The sequence below is a fragment of the Colletes gigas genome, unplaced genomic scaffold (genome assembly GCF_013123115.1).
Source record: "Colletes gigas isolate AHSC1104 unplaced genomic scaffold, ASM1312311v1 Colletes_gigas_Sc00014, whole genome shotgun sequence".
Classification (NCBI taxonomy): domain Eukaryota; kingdom Metazoa; phylum Arthropoda; class Insecta; order Hymenoptera; family Colletidae; genus Colletes; species Colletes gigas.
Window position 1 is genome coordinate 1,372,390 of NW_025106643.1, and position 14,869 is coordinate 1,387,258.

General features: G+C 37.0%; 1 protein-coding gene and 1 pseudogene across 1 annotated transcript; one reads left to right on the forward strand and one right to left on the reverse strand.

Moving 5' to 3' along the window:
* Positions 1–9,194: 9,194 nt before the first annotated feature.
* LOC122399694 (mitochondrial inner membrane protein OXA1L) lies at positions 9,195–11,305 on the reverse strand. Its single transcript, XM_043400573.1, has 8 exons — positions 11,124–11,305; positions 10,858–11,029; positions 10,714–10,797; positions 10,303–10,626; positions 10,123–10,208; positions 9,773–10,033; positions 9,516–9,678; positions 9,195–9,444 (listed from the first exon to the last, which is right to left on the reverse strand). The coding sequence occupies exons 1-8, from the start codon at positions 11,187–11,189 to the stop codon at positions 9,284–9,286; spliced, it is 1,317 nt and encodes a 438-aa protein (XP_043256508.1). The 5' UTR covers positions 11,190–11,305; the 3' UTR covers positions 9,195–9,283.
* A 239-nt stretch (positions 11,306–11,544) lies between these two features.
* Positions 11,545–13,130, forward strand: LOC122399652 (annotated as a pseudogene).
* The last annotated feature ends 1,739 nt before the right edge of the window (positions 13,131–14,869 follow it).

Consider the following 14,869-nt stretch of genomic DNA (forward strand, 5'->3'; position numbering starts at 1 on the left):
CTACGTCACACTTCGTTTATGCCTGTAGAAGACTTCTTACCAAACTGCGTCAAGTTCAATGTTATCGACACCGCGTCAAAGAAGGTTGGGTATCTAGTGAGAATTAAAATAAATATCTTTAGAAAATTTAGTAGAAACAAAAGAAACTTTTATATGAAAAACTGATTGAAATTTAGATTGAAAGTTAATACTTACGCATTATATGGTTATAGTTAATATATTTTAATTGATCTAGTTATCTATGCAACCAATAACAGATCGATATTAGATGAGCCAATGACAGCTTCTCATTGTGACGTCACAGGAGTATAAACATTATAAATCATTAATTAATTGTTTGTTTGATATCTTTTAATATTAATTTTATTTACATAATGTCTTAATTTTATTTATTTTCAGTTAATCGAGATATATGGTTTAACCTTTATTTCGAAGATACACATCAAGAGTCTAGACGGACTACGTGACTCCCTCACCCCACTCCCCACTCCTCGCGCGAGATCGTGTCCGATCCTGTTCGTCATTCTTCGTGTGGAAAGTGGTGTGAGAAGTGCGTTGACAGCTTCGCGTCTAATTAGGTACGTATTTTTTATTTTTGACCATTTCTATTCTCCTCGTTATTCTCCATCGATGCAATTATACAATATTAATAAGTGCATATTAACAAATTTGTGTTTTATTTCTGTAAAAGCCCGTAATTACAATTCAAACACGGGACGCTCAACTACGGTCAAACGTATTTTTCATTTTTAACCGGTTCTCTTCTTTTCGTCATTATCCATCGATGTGTTTATCCAATATTAATAAGTGTCTGTTAACAAATTTGTGTTTTATTTCTGTGGCAGCTCGTTATTACAATTCAACCACATGAGACTCTCAACTGCCGCCAAACTACGGTCACGCTATCGACGCGAGGCCATAATGCTTTGAGAGTTTGTGAACACGTTTCGACAGGAAACCTGTATCTATACGAAAAAGAGTATTTGGCGATGCCCACGTGCGAAAAATGTAAGTATTCTTCGTATTTTGTTCCGAGTGCGCTTAAAAAAAATTGTTTGATCTAAATTTGCCATCAAGTTTTCAAATACGGTAGAAACCTTTTCGTATAATACCTTTCGTAATGCATACGAGTTGAAAAGTACGAATTATTCGCGATTCCTTGTCTAGTTAAAGTTGTGAATAACTTGCTAAAATCAGTCTATCAGCGGTTTCTACCTGAAGCATCTCGCGGGTTCGTAATACAAGCTTCGGGAGACGTCGGAAGTCCCCCCGCTTCCCAGCCTAAGTCGCGAGCGTTGCCGAGCACAGCGGACGGCCATCATTCCTACTTTGAAAACAAACATAGCAAGACGTGTCGAGACGTACCGGCGTTTCGCGACCTAGGTACTATTTCTAACCTGTTGATCGTTTCACCATTACTACTCGCTCACTTGCAATACGGTTTCGATTTAATTATTACTTAATTATAATAATCGTTCGTTTTCTTTAATGCATCGTTATTTCATTTCTGTTACAGTCTCTTATTGGAATTCGAAATGAAGAAATAAGACTTGTTGAAACTTGTCAAGACTTGTCGGCGTTTCGCGATCAACGAAGTACGTATGTATTTCTAACCTTTTGCTATTTCCTCATTATAATCAATCATTGTTTAATTATAATTTAATTTGTATTTTATTTCTGTTGCAGTCTCTGATTGAAATTCGACGCCATGGAAAATTTCATTGGCGCGTAATGGCCGCCATAACAGATGGCAGACGAGTCGACAAAGTTTGAAGGGTATATTGGTAACGTTTAAATAATTATAATAAAAATTGACATGCATATTAATATTTAGACATTTTGATCGTTTTATCAATTTATTCGTTGCAAGCATGATCTTAATTTTGAAATCGGTCATTGTTAAGACAAAATATCAAAATCGTTAACAATCTTTTTACCTACTTCGATATATATCGAAGTATAGACAAATGGCGTCGGTATATATTAACGATACATTGGAATAGTTTATATTACACTGTATTCTGATCGCGATTAAATATTTCCGACTATTATTTATTCAATTGATTGTCTATATCTCTTTATGAAATGTTGTAATTCCAATTTGCATACATATTTCGATGCAAGTTTAAGAGAACGTAGTAACTGCGTAGTTGGAATATGCTATTCGAGCATAAATAACTAGCGAACTTTAATTCTTGCAAATTTCGAAATATTTATAAAACTTACGGGATATTCTAACGTTCGATAGAGTAAACATAATCATGCTTACAACTCTAACGATGAAACATGGTGATATTTATAAATTGAATAATTACTTTTAAGGAATTTATTTCGTAGATAATATTTTATCGTTGAAATTCGCATTGATTGTGAATATTTCGCCTTCGTGGCAAATTGTGTATACAATAGTACTAAGTAAAGCAGTATTTCTGTTGACGAACTTTTGTTAGATGAACAAAGAAAACCAGTAGGCTAAGCACAGGTGTGCTTGTTTTGTTTCTTGTCTCCTGTCCCTTTTCTTTCAGCTCTTTTCTTTCCAGGAAATTTGTTGGCCGCGTGCAAAGCGGCCGGTAGATTCAGTGATTGAGCGTAGCAACAAGTTTGTTTCTCGGGGCAAAGTGACCCCGAGCACGTTATCGTTCACGGTGTTAGGCAAACGCGAGAATAGAAGCAGTGTTTTCTACGCAATATTAAATTACTTGCAGAGCATCGTGGCTCTCCTTGTTTTCTGAATCGCGATAGTAGAATCATTTGTTCGCCGATTTCAACCTTCGGTCGCGGTAATCTAATTTAATATTTTCCAATCAAATTAATTATTTTTTCCAATTTGAAATTTAAACTCCTCGTTACCGGAATTAGAGTCAGTGCATCACCGAAGAGGATTATTTGGCGATGCTCCACGAGCAAACAATGTAGGTATAAATTTATACTTTGGAATTTTTAACTAAAAATCTTTAGAGTTTTAACAATAGATTCTAATTGTTTTCTTACAGTTTTCTTACAGTTTCTGAACATGATCCTGAGAACGAGTAGCAGTACTTGGGGAGTATCGGGCGGTGGACCACGAGCGAACAACGTAAGTACAAATTTATACTTTGAAATTTGTTAATTAAAAATCTCTATAATTTTAACAATCGATTCTAATTGTTTTCTTGCGTTTTTGTTACAGTCTCTGGACCTGAATCTAACCAGCAGGACCATGCTGACTGATGGATGACTGATGGATGATTTCGAGGACTTCAAGTCATCACTGGTAAGTCGCATGCTATTTTGTTTCCTCTGGTCCCCAACCATGTTGTAGGATGAAAGATCCGAATCAACACGGGTGACCAGTTGTATACTTGCTATTTTTGACGAGTTAAGTGAATAGTAACATCAACTGTTATATTTTTTAGAGCAGGTTTTAGGGTCTTCTTGCACTCGCGTTTCTTAATATTACAAATGTATATTACACATTATGATTATTATACAATTTTTACAAATATACAATCTTTATAGAATATATGAAATATTTTTCTTAACTTGATACGAGTTATATGCTCGAATAGAAAATGAATGAATATAATGTGAAAATTATATCGTGCGATTTAACGTGCAAGAAGGCATTTCGCGACAGGTCGATTTTTGAGTCAAAGTAACATGCATTTTATACTAGTTTCACCTTTTAAAAAGTTTACTTTGACGACAAAATCGATCAAGGATAATTGAATATTTTGATTGACAATTTAATGAATTCATTTCAATTTTTAAAGTAAATTCTTTTATCATGAAATCTCAAGTAGAGTCTTTCATTTTAAATAATTCAATTTCAATTATAATAGTTTTATTGAACAGTAGTATTTTTCAATATTATCGTATTTTATTATTGATATATTATATATTACAAGTCGAGTCATTTGAACTAAAAATTAGATACGAAATACCGTTTAGCTATTAACTAATTTTTCTAGTCAGGATTTTCAGAGTAATTTTTCCGTGTTCGTTGCCTAAGTTCATGCACATGCCCAGGCGCTATTTGCATGAGCGAAGGCAACGGGGCACGATGAATTTATTTATAACAATTCAACGACATATTGAGAACTGACATTGGCTAGTGAATCGTGCGCGACGTACTGTCCACATGTGTGTGTGTGTGGTTAGGTTGTGGAAGTGCGTCGTTTCAGATGCTTTATGATTGCAATTTGCATACAGAATTTTATAACATTAGATTTTTTATCAATAATAATATCATATTTCAATTTATCATTTATTTGAATACTGTTGATCTTAATAGATTTGAATCTTAATATTTTTCAATCTTGAATGATACATCCATACAATAGATTTTATTAAAGACTATATTCCATATATTGAAACGTTCTATACAAACGTTTATCTATATAATATAAGAACGCAAAGATCACTAGCCTTTGTCAGTCTCAGAAACCAGTAAGTCCACAATTAGAGTGTGAATGTTTGCAATATTCGGGTGTCGGAGGAACCCCGGGGAGTCCTCTCTAGTTTAGGTCGCGCCCGAATATTATGCGTGAGAACCGTGGAGTGTTTGTTTGTTTGAATGAGTTTTGCAATTTTTTAAATATAGGGTTAGGTAGGTAGGTAACTTTTTCTCTGGTGTGTGTGCGCTTAATCTAAGTAGGTAGGGTCAGGGCAGGACTGTCCACATTAGTAATTCGGGTAGGCGCGTTTTCGCGTGGCAGTTCTGTTCCTGTAGTTACGATTTCGAGAGTAGAAATTTTGCTGATTCAAACGGTGTACTTGTGCTGTTTGTTTCGGCTTTATTTTCGACTCCTCGAATCGCGCGACTCTAAAAGTCGCTCTCTCGCGCTCGCGGTCGTGATCAGGTCCCTTTCGAAACGTTCGTTCCCCTCGAGATTCACCACGTATGCTCTTGCAACAATTCGTATATTGTTGGAAGACTACGTATTGCACAAAATCTCGAGTCTTGTTTTAAGTAAGTTTCAGGCATCGGCAGGACCGCCGAAGAAAGAAAAGGCTCTATATGAGCTGAAGAGGCCCTGACAAACTGTCTCAAGAGCGGGCTACAACAAATGGCATTTCATTTTCATCCTCGGATGAGAATGGAAAGTCATTCCTGTTACTACATTATCACTTAACTCGTCTGTAGTTGTAGTTAGTTTATTTTTCTAGCTGGCTCACGTATGCATGTACCTGATGGTACATGATTGCACCATACATGCCAGCCATCTCTCCCCATAACTCGCGGTTATGATGTACATAGAGTTGCGAATATGCAATAATCGCGTTTGGTTTTAGAGTTGCGAACTCTTATTTTTCGCGTTGCCTTTTCAGGGTAGTGTTGCGCATTGACACGATACGCGATTGTTTTTTTGCAAACTAGGTACTGAAAATTAGGTACTGAATGTTTGCTTAAAAATAGCGTTGCGAATTATTGATAAACGCGATTGCTCGTAGAGTTGCGAATTACTATTTTTCGCGTTTGCTTTTCAGGGTAGTGTTGCGAACAATCACGATTCGCGTTGCTTTTTTACTCTTTCATATATATAATGGACATCAACCGCGTTTGTAATTTTCATGTTATAAATTAGCGTTGCGATCTTGATTAATCGTGCGATTTTTTATTTAGCGTTGCGATATTTTCAATGCCCAAATTCTACCCCAATTGTAGTACTAGTAGTAGTTAGTTTAGTGGCCAGTACATGTGCATGCACATGTACCAATAGCCCCCGATTAAAGTTAGAGTTGCGAATAATATACAATGTTCACGTTTGCTCGTAGAGTTGCGAACAAATACTTATCGCGTTGATATATTAGTGCTGCGAATAAATACGATTCGCGATTGTTTTTATGCAAACCTAGGAATCGGGTGTTTGCTTTAACAATAGCGTTGCGAATTTTTAGTAAACGCGATTGCTCGTAGAGTTGCGAATTACTATTTTTCGCGTTTGCTTTTCAGGGTAGCGTTGCGAATAATTACCATTTGCGGTTGTTTTTATTCTTACAAGTCGCGTTTGGAATTTTTCTATTATAAATTAGCGTTGCGATTGTTGATTTATCGCGTTGTTGCCCGTAGTGTTGCGATATTTAAAACGTCTAACTTCATCCTCATATGTGCCACTCTATTGTAGTTTGAAGTAGCTTGATGTAAGTTAGTTTCTTTGTACAATTTTATTTATTGTCTGATTTATGTTTCAGGGAAACATCGTGGGATTAATCAAGACACCAAGAAGAAATATTTATTCATATTTATTTGTTTTATATAGTTTATTTTGTGCATGTATGTTCGTAGCTACAACTGAAGACGCCAGCACCTGATCCAGCATTTTTGGGCTACGCGATTTGCATTAGCGTTGCGAAACATAGTCGAGAAGCAAGATGGGATTCTACAAAGCCTCGAATGGCTCAACGTCATTATTAAAATTAGTGTTGCGCATGATTGAATATAGGTGCACGCGATTTAATTAATAAAGGAACCCTGCGTGGTTCATTTCACGAATAACAGGCACCATTCGCGTATAGTTTTTTATTGTATAAATTAGCGTTGCGAAAGAAAGAATGGTCCACTCACGGGTTGTTTGAATTTAAGACGAGTGGACGTTTATCTGAAATATATATTTTCTTTATATGTTTGCCAAAGGAAATACTGCTTGAAAATACTGTTGTGAATAGACCAATTATTTTATTCTTCATAACGTGTTAAAATCTATAATATATGTAAATGTATTTTCATCACAGATTTGTGATGCATTTTAAAATTCTATATTATGATGAATTTTATTGTAGATTGAATTTATGATTGCAATATATATATATCTATATCACTAATTATTCATTGTTAGAGTTGGTCATTTTTACGGGATATAATAACGCTTTGCAATCCAATTGTTATTTATAAATAGTGAATTTTTTATAAATATTCTGTATTCTTTGCATAAATCAAAGTTTGCTCGCGATCGTTGTTTTAATTGATGGAAAATAGAATGCTTGCATCAAAAGGGTATGCAAATTGCAATTCGATATTTCATATTGAGAGTTAATTTCCGCGCAGAATCGATATTTTCGTTCGTTATTGCTTTTTCTGCATGAACGTAATTTAGTTTTCAGTACAGTAAAATATAATTATTGCAATGTATACGTTTTGAAAATTTTTTTATTTGATACGCGAAACGAAAAATAAAATCTACTTATCTTAACACTGAAACGAATTTAACTTTTCCATTCAATTTTACGTAATATTTATGTTTTTAAACTTTTTAATATCAATTTTTACTCGTGGAAGCTTTGGTTAAAATATTAATTTCATGTCACTTTTACTATGATCGATACCATGAGTCTATCTTGATGGTACATCATTTTTTTTTTCTGTGTCCATTAATACACTTTCATTTCAGCTATTAATTCTTTGAAAAAGTTCTTGTTACAGAATATAGAATCATTGAAGAATGGAGTTGAAAATGGTACACGGATTCCATCTTGATTGTTCTTAGAAAAATATTTCATACAATTCTATTAATTGTCTGAGTTTATGTTTCAGGGAAACATCGTGGGATTAACCTAGGCACCAAGAAGAAAATATCTTGTCGTATTTCTTTGTTTCATGTCGGTTATAATTTATTAGTGTATGTTTTAGAAAAACATCGTGAGATTGATGAAGACACCAAGAAGAAAATATATCCTCGTATTTCTTCGTTTCCACAGATTGCGTTAGAATATAAGTAAAAATGTATATAGATTATAAGATAAAAAAGCGTTCTCCAGTGTTTGATTAAATACTACTGAATCGTGTGCGTAAATTTAAGGGGGAATGATTAATATTAAGGTACATATTAGTATTCTAATATGCAAGGTCCATACGTGCAGTTGCACATTTCTGGTTGGATCTTCAGTGTCTTCTTAGGCACTGTCATAATTAAGAAGGAACAATTAATAATAAAATACATATTGGTACTTTAATAGTCAGGATTCGTACGTGCAGTTGCACATTCCAATTTCGTTTCTAGAAAACATGTGCAGGATTATCTCACATGTATCAACATTTTGTTAGGTTTTCGATCTCTTCATCAAAGTTCGAACGTGCAGTTGCACATTTCAATTTCGTTTCTGGAAAACATGTGTGTCATCTCACATGTATTGACATTTTGTTAGGTTCTTCATCTCTTCATTGGTCAGTTCTTTTAAGAACTCGACCTTTGTAGCTCGTTTCTAACTTTTCGATAGCTTCTCCTTTAGATAGGTATTCGAATTCCTCGCCAAAGGAGGGTGGTTGGGGCGAGGCTAGGGCGGGTCTCCACTCGCAGCAACCTCCTCGTGGTGAGACCTGGGTCATATTATTTACTATGCAATTAATATAATTATTAATTACATATTAAATAATATGAGCTAATGGCTGCGTTTTTCGCGTAGTTTCACAAATATTCTTCGCCCCGGTGAGCGATCTAGCATCGATTTCGAGTCTCAAATCCATTTTTGCCGAGTTAGTTTTCAAATAAATGATATATTACAATCTAAAATAAAAAATAGAGGATTTTCGGTGTAGTTGTCAATGAGGTACATCCTTACAGATTTTAATAATCTTAATCGATTAGTTACTCCAATGAAATTAATAGATTGATTCTCAATTCTGTATCATACAGCTTTCATTCCGTTTAGAAATACTAAAATTTCATTTTCTGTCTCACTTCCACTTGTGTTTATTTCTAAATCTGTTGGTAACGTTGCGAGTGGCACGAAAATGGTAATGGGGCTCTATAGCCCCAGAAAAATGGGTCGAAAAAATTCATGGGGTGAAAGATCTCGTATATTTAGTTTGTGCATCAGTCTGCTATCTGGTAACACTGATTAGTACTGATTCAGATGAGAGTAAGACTGCAGCGCTGACGGAACCGGGGGAATTATATTTAAATCGATTATTTTAAACATTACAATCGAGATCGACGTATCGAATTGAAATCGCGATCGTGAATGTCCTGAAAGGCAGTTCAATAAGCCGAATATGTGAAAATTGCGGATAGTTTGGTGAAAATTTATGTACAGATGTTTAATCATTGCTTGGTTTAACTGTGGTCTAGGTGAATTCAGTAGAAATGACAAATCCAGAGTCGCAAAAAAGATATGTTCGTATGCGGCCAGCAATTCTTTAGAAATAGTTTTCACGCAGTCGGTTTGTTACGTAGAAATCGCTCAGTTTCATTAAATAAAGAAAACAGATTGCTATCAGTGTGTTTGAAATCATTTATTATTAAAGTATCGTTAGAATTAATCAAGTATGGTACAATTATATCTACATACGATCATGTACGAAATATTAGCTTTTCTTTGATGCAGCTTGTACTGCTATCTTTGGCGTTTTTGATGGATTGTATTTGAATGTTTTCTTTAAAGGGCCTTTTCCCGCCTCATTAAATAACGTCGAATCCGCGTGTTTTTTGTTCGCCAACTGTTTAGATATTTTGATATTGGTCCAAGCTAAAAAAAAAAGGATTCAAAATTTAGTTCACCGAGCATTGTGCTAAGTTTCTAATCTCATTTCTAATTACAATTATTTAGTTCATCCATGAAGCTTTTTCGTTTCTGAGGAAACGCTTCCTGCTGTTTTATATGTTCCGGTATGTCGAAGAATTTTCTTATTCTATCGATTTTTAGAAGCGAGACTTGAAGCAGGGTGAAAAAGTTTGTTGACACCCAATAGCACAAAATAACCTGAAATATGCATTTGAAAAATAACAGTATAGTATAGAATAATGTAAAGAGATCGATGTTTCGTTCGTAAATTTGTTAAATGTGCGTTTCTTACCGCTGGAAAGTTTATTAGAAACGGAAACATAACAAATGGCACAGCACGAATTACATGTTTAAGTATACCTTCTACATTTTTTAAACTACCGCCGTGCATAAGTGTCGCGAGTACTGTCGTGCAAGTGATTACAGGTAGTATATAATAGGGATCATTAGCAGTTAAATCTGTAAACCACCACAATCCGCCATTACTTAAACTTTCGACAGGTAGATTGGCCATTTGTCTCAAAGCCAAAAAGAATGAAACAAATACTGGCATCTGGTGAATATGAAAACATAAATTTTCGTTATTATTTTTCGACATTTTTAAATCCAAAAAAATCGCATTATTTGTTGTAAAATACGTACTTGCGACAAGCCTATGAACATAGTCTTCAATGGATTAATATTCTTTTCTTTCATATAATTTGTTAAATCATGACCATACTTGGCAACTGAAAATAAAAATTCATTTTTAAAGTGGGAATCCCCGGTTTTGGAATAAAACTATTGGGAATAATATGCGATCATTTGAGTATTAATATATACCTTCATATTCATTTCCACATTGTCTTGATTCTGTTATTTTCTCCTGTATTCTTCGCATGCCTGCTAGATTGTTGTTTAACATGACATTATTTTTCTGTGTTAATATTATTAATGGGAACAGTAGTGTTCTGACACATACAGTGCCAAATGCAATTGCTGCCCACCATGGCATATCGCAATAAATATGTAACCATTCCAAAGCGTATTGTATAGCACCGATAGGACTATATCCACACAATCCTATACTTGAGAACATAGGCTCTCCATTTGGATGTAGTTTAACAATAGTTTCTATTATTTCTGGTATCTGTGGTGCAGGTATATCTATGGAAAGTAATATAAAAATTGAGCACATTTCTTTCACTTTATTTTAAATAAAAAAATATTTCTTAAAGTAGAAAATTAATTCACCTGGTATTTCACTGATAAATACATTTTCTGGTACAGTGTTATTTGTGGTTTCCAGTGCATTCGCTGTCTGTGGTGCTGGTGGACCTAAGAGAAAAATATTTAATTAATAGAATATTGATATACGTGCATATATATATTTCATACTTGGTTGAGTATTTAATACAGTCTCCTTCGTCGCATCCACCGTACTTTGATATCGAACGCAAAAAATACCATTAACTTTTGAATGTTTATGAACGTCGAATGTGCAATTGTTTCTGGGTATAATATTTGTAATAGGGGTGGCGAGGCGACTGAATTTGCATTTTGCTAATTTCTGAAAAAAGATTACAATTCAACGTAAAAGAATTCTGCTCACGCCGACTGAAAATGCAGACATAACCTCACCACAGAATAATACTTCAATTTACCTGAGAACTTATGTTTGTATTTAACAACAATTTTCGAGTGGTATTTACGGTTAATCGCAATAACATGTTTGCATCTATATAGTTTATGGTTTACGTTTAGTTGTATTTTATGGCAAAAAGGTTACGAAACGCGCGACGAAATACGATTCTGTGCAAACTGTGTTTTGGTGTTCGTGCATGCACACATAACTTTTTTACCTTTAAAGGAACGGATTGAATCGCATCGAGTTACCATGGTTTGCTACAGATGGCGCATCTAGTGCAGTTTTAGAACTGGTTTGAATCGATTCCAAGCAATGATTTCACATTTCTGTTTTGTATTATAATCGTCAGTGACATTTCATCCCTCGAGGAACGAATAATCTTGTTTAAAATATACTAAAATTCGAATTAATATCGACCTATGGCATCTTTTAACAAAATGTTCAAGTTTCACAATGATCAGCCAGACACAATTGTTAATGAAACCATTGGTAGACGCTGAGGGATAATAATTTCAGATCGTCGAGGAATTGAAAAATTATAGTTGCAAAACGTTTATTAGCATTCGGGTCAGAGTTCGAATCCCTGTTTGAGAATCGACCCATTTTCTTCCACGAATCGAAGCCACTCGCTACGCCACTGGCGTTACACTGACAGTGCCGACTCACGTGATCGAATCTACTGCAATGACAATCAGTTTGGGCCCCGGGACGTGGGTTATTAAGCGAGACCTACTATTAAAGTCCCTCTCGTGCCATCTTCCCGGTTTCGGGTGCCCCCCTCGTCCGTCCATGGCCACGGAACTCCTTTCGGGCCGCGTTGGTACCGACCGTAGGAGCGGCTCTGTTGATTTAAGGCGATAATACGGGGCTGTATGAGATTTTACGTGAACAAGAAAGAAGGCGAGGGGGGTGGGAGGGGGATGGGCAGTCAGAAGACGGCGCGCTTATAATTACAGATTCGCATTGTCCGTGAAGGCCCCCCTAACCATCGCGCTTTGGTACCGCCTGTCAGTCTCTCCTCGAAATAATTCGGTAACGACTCAGCCTTCTGGATGGCGCAATGACGGCCTCGTTGTTATCGTCTTCCCCACGTCGATGGCCGGCCGTAACGTTCAATTATACACAAGTCAAATTATTTACCGGGACAAAATTCACGCACGAATCGATTCGTAGAATCATCACGATCGTGCTGCCCAAACGACACGCGTTGCTATACTTTACCAATCCAACGGAATAAAAGTCAATTTTCATGACGATCGAGAAAATAAATAGAAATATTTAGGTTCAATTGACTATTTGAAAAGATCTAGATGTTGTTGTCTCTAGGGAATGATTCTAAAAACTCTTGCATCGATATTTAATACGCAAATTCTCGTAGGTTTTGGAAATGTTTGGGTGATCCTTCGAGTGGGCTCGGATTTCATGGGGTTTTAGGGACCCTTGGTACGTTTGCATAATATTGATAGTCAAAGCGTGAATTTCAACGCGTACCCCTTGAATTCTAAACGATTGTGCATCAGTGTTCGTTGCCCCGGGTCGTATGAGCACTGTTAGGCTAACAGAGCAACGAGTTAAATGGTTTACGACATTATTCTATCGATCTGTGGCGACACCTCCCTTGCTCGTCAACAGGGGGCTACGTCAAGCTTTATTTTTCTCACAAGTACTCGACCAACCACCTATCTGTTAAAACACACATTCCCCTTTCTTTTCTTTTCTTTCCTGAGATGTGAAATTACGAGCAAGATCTTCCAAGAAGAAAATAGAATCAACAACAAGGAAAAGATAATATTTCTCCCGGTGTTTCGCAAATTCCGCAACATGAGGACTCCATTGATGTTATCCCATTCAAACATAGTTTACGTGAGACGACCGACCAAACGAATACGTTCGAGAAGGCAAACGAATGACAGTGAAGACGTTAAAATTTTCCTGAAGATGCCCAAGGATCGGTCGGAGATCGAAGATTGCTTCCTGGACAGGACTGCCCACTTTACGCTCGGGTGACCAGTCAGTTAGATAATGGGATGACCGTCCCCCTAAAGGAACAAGATAGCGAAGCTGTCAAGGGAAAGAGATGACACCGAGTTCGGTCTTCGTGTCAACGTCGCGAGCCTTTTGATCGCACCGATAAAATCCCCGGAGTCTGGAAAAATTTTCGTCTTTTCCCGGGGCCCCTGATCCAACCACGCGGACACCTAGACAAGCTGAGCGCGCGAGAGGAGGCTGTGCGCTCATTACGCCCGGCTGTTCCGTTAATAGAAGATCGTAAAGTTTTACGAGGCAGCCCGGGGTCGATCACGCGACGACCCGTTTCGATTAACACGTTGCACCACTGTTTTCCAAAGTGGGAGGCGACGAACCCTGCGGAAGGTGGCTTGTAAAGTCAAATACGCAAAAGACGCAACGATACGCTCTTTTGTACCCTGACGAAGCTGCAATGCTTGAACACTCGAATGCCTCGATAGTAAAAGTTATATGAAGCCAGGAATGCCGTTTAAGATGCTAAAATCGAATGAAAAGTTAAACGAAACTTGAAGAAATAGCCAAGATCACTCAAGACACACCGTCGCCAAAGAAGGATCGATCAAAGGGAGTCGATTATTCACACCAAAGCCATAGTTTATTAATTTAATTTGATTCCTCCTGGAAAGTCCTAAAGTATCGAGAAATGTATGCGTACGCCTTTCGTGGTCAAAGGATTAATCTAATCGAGGCGAATCAGTCGTTTAGGGAGTCGATTCTAGATGTCTAACGCGCCTTGCGTGTAGTTCAGGACGCTTCCTCGCGATGGCGCGCGTGTATAGGGGGAATTTAGCGATCGCGATGCCGCTAATAAGATCGTAAAGTGGATCCTAGCGGATCCGCCGTTGAAACGCAAGATCTTGTCTATGACAAATTGCACATAAGCCGATCCCGGCGTAAAAGCCCACGATGATCGATCTCGCTCGGCCGCGATTTCATCGCGATATCGCCGAGCCGCGTGAACGACGCGGTTCGCCAATTATCGCGAAATTTGCATGCCGCCGGCTGCGCCTTCCTCAAACGTTGTTAATGATGATGCGAACGAGCAGTACGGTGACTGTTGCAAATCAACTTTTAATTGCGACGCCTGTTGATCGGGGACGTTATAAAACTGTCGCGAGGAACGAGGAATATTGGATTCTACCGGCAATGAACGCTGCCGTGCGAAGATAAGCTTTTTAGAGCTCGTGGCCATTCGTTTCACTCGGTTTCTATCCATACATGGTATTATCTCTTCTATCTTATCGCAGGATTATACCTTAACAGCGTGTTATTTATTGTAAATTGTATTATTGGCAACAGAAAAATTTAGCAACTCGAGTGTAGTATATTTAAATTGGAGAATTTTGGCAGATTTTTGCTATTTAAAGAAAAGATAACGCTTGGAGCTCAAGCACCTCACACTGGACAACTATTTGTTGCAAGTTAAATGTTCGATCATCGAGTGTGAAGAACAGAGTATCGTGTGTTCGCGATCTTGAAGAACCTTTGGACGTAAAATCATTATTTCAAGTCATCGAACAACCACGAGGGTTGATTTTCGTTGCAAGATGGAAACCAAAATAGATTCGAGGAACGTTGAAGTTATTCCGCCACGTCGTTTTCGTATTCCTCGGTGGACAACAAGGACCTGGAGAATCTTATCGGAAGATGTTATAAGAAGCCGACGGGGTCCCGCAGCTTTCGACAGATAAACCAGTAAATTTGACTTTTATTGAGCAATTTCTCGAAGAACCT

Coding starts and splice junctions, on each gene's coding strand:
- LOC122399694 (XM_043400573.1), bottom strand. CDS start 11,189: ATGTTATTGCGATTAACCGTAAATACCACTCGAAAATTGTTGTTAAAT. Junction 10,798..10,857: donor TGTATTAAATACTCAACCAA/GTATGAAATATA, acceptor TTTTTCTCTTAG/GTCCACCAGCACCACAGACA. Junction 9,679..9,772: donor TTCTAATAAACTTTCCAGCG/GTAAGAAACGCA, acceptor TGCATATTTCAG/GTTATTTTGTGCTATTGGGT.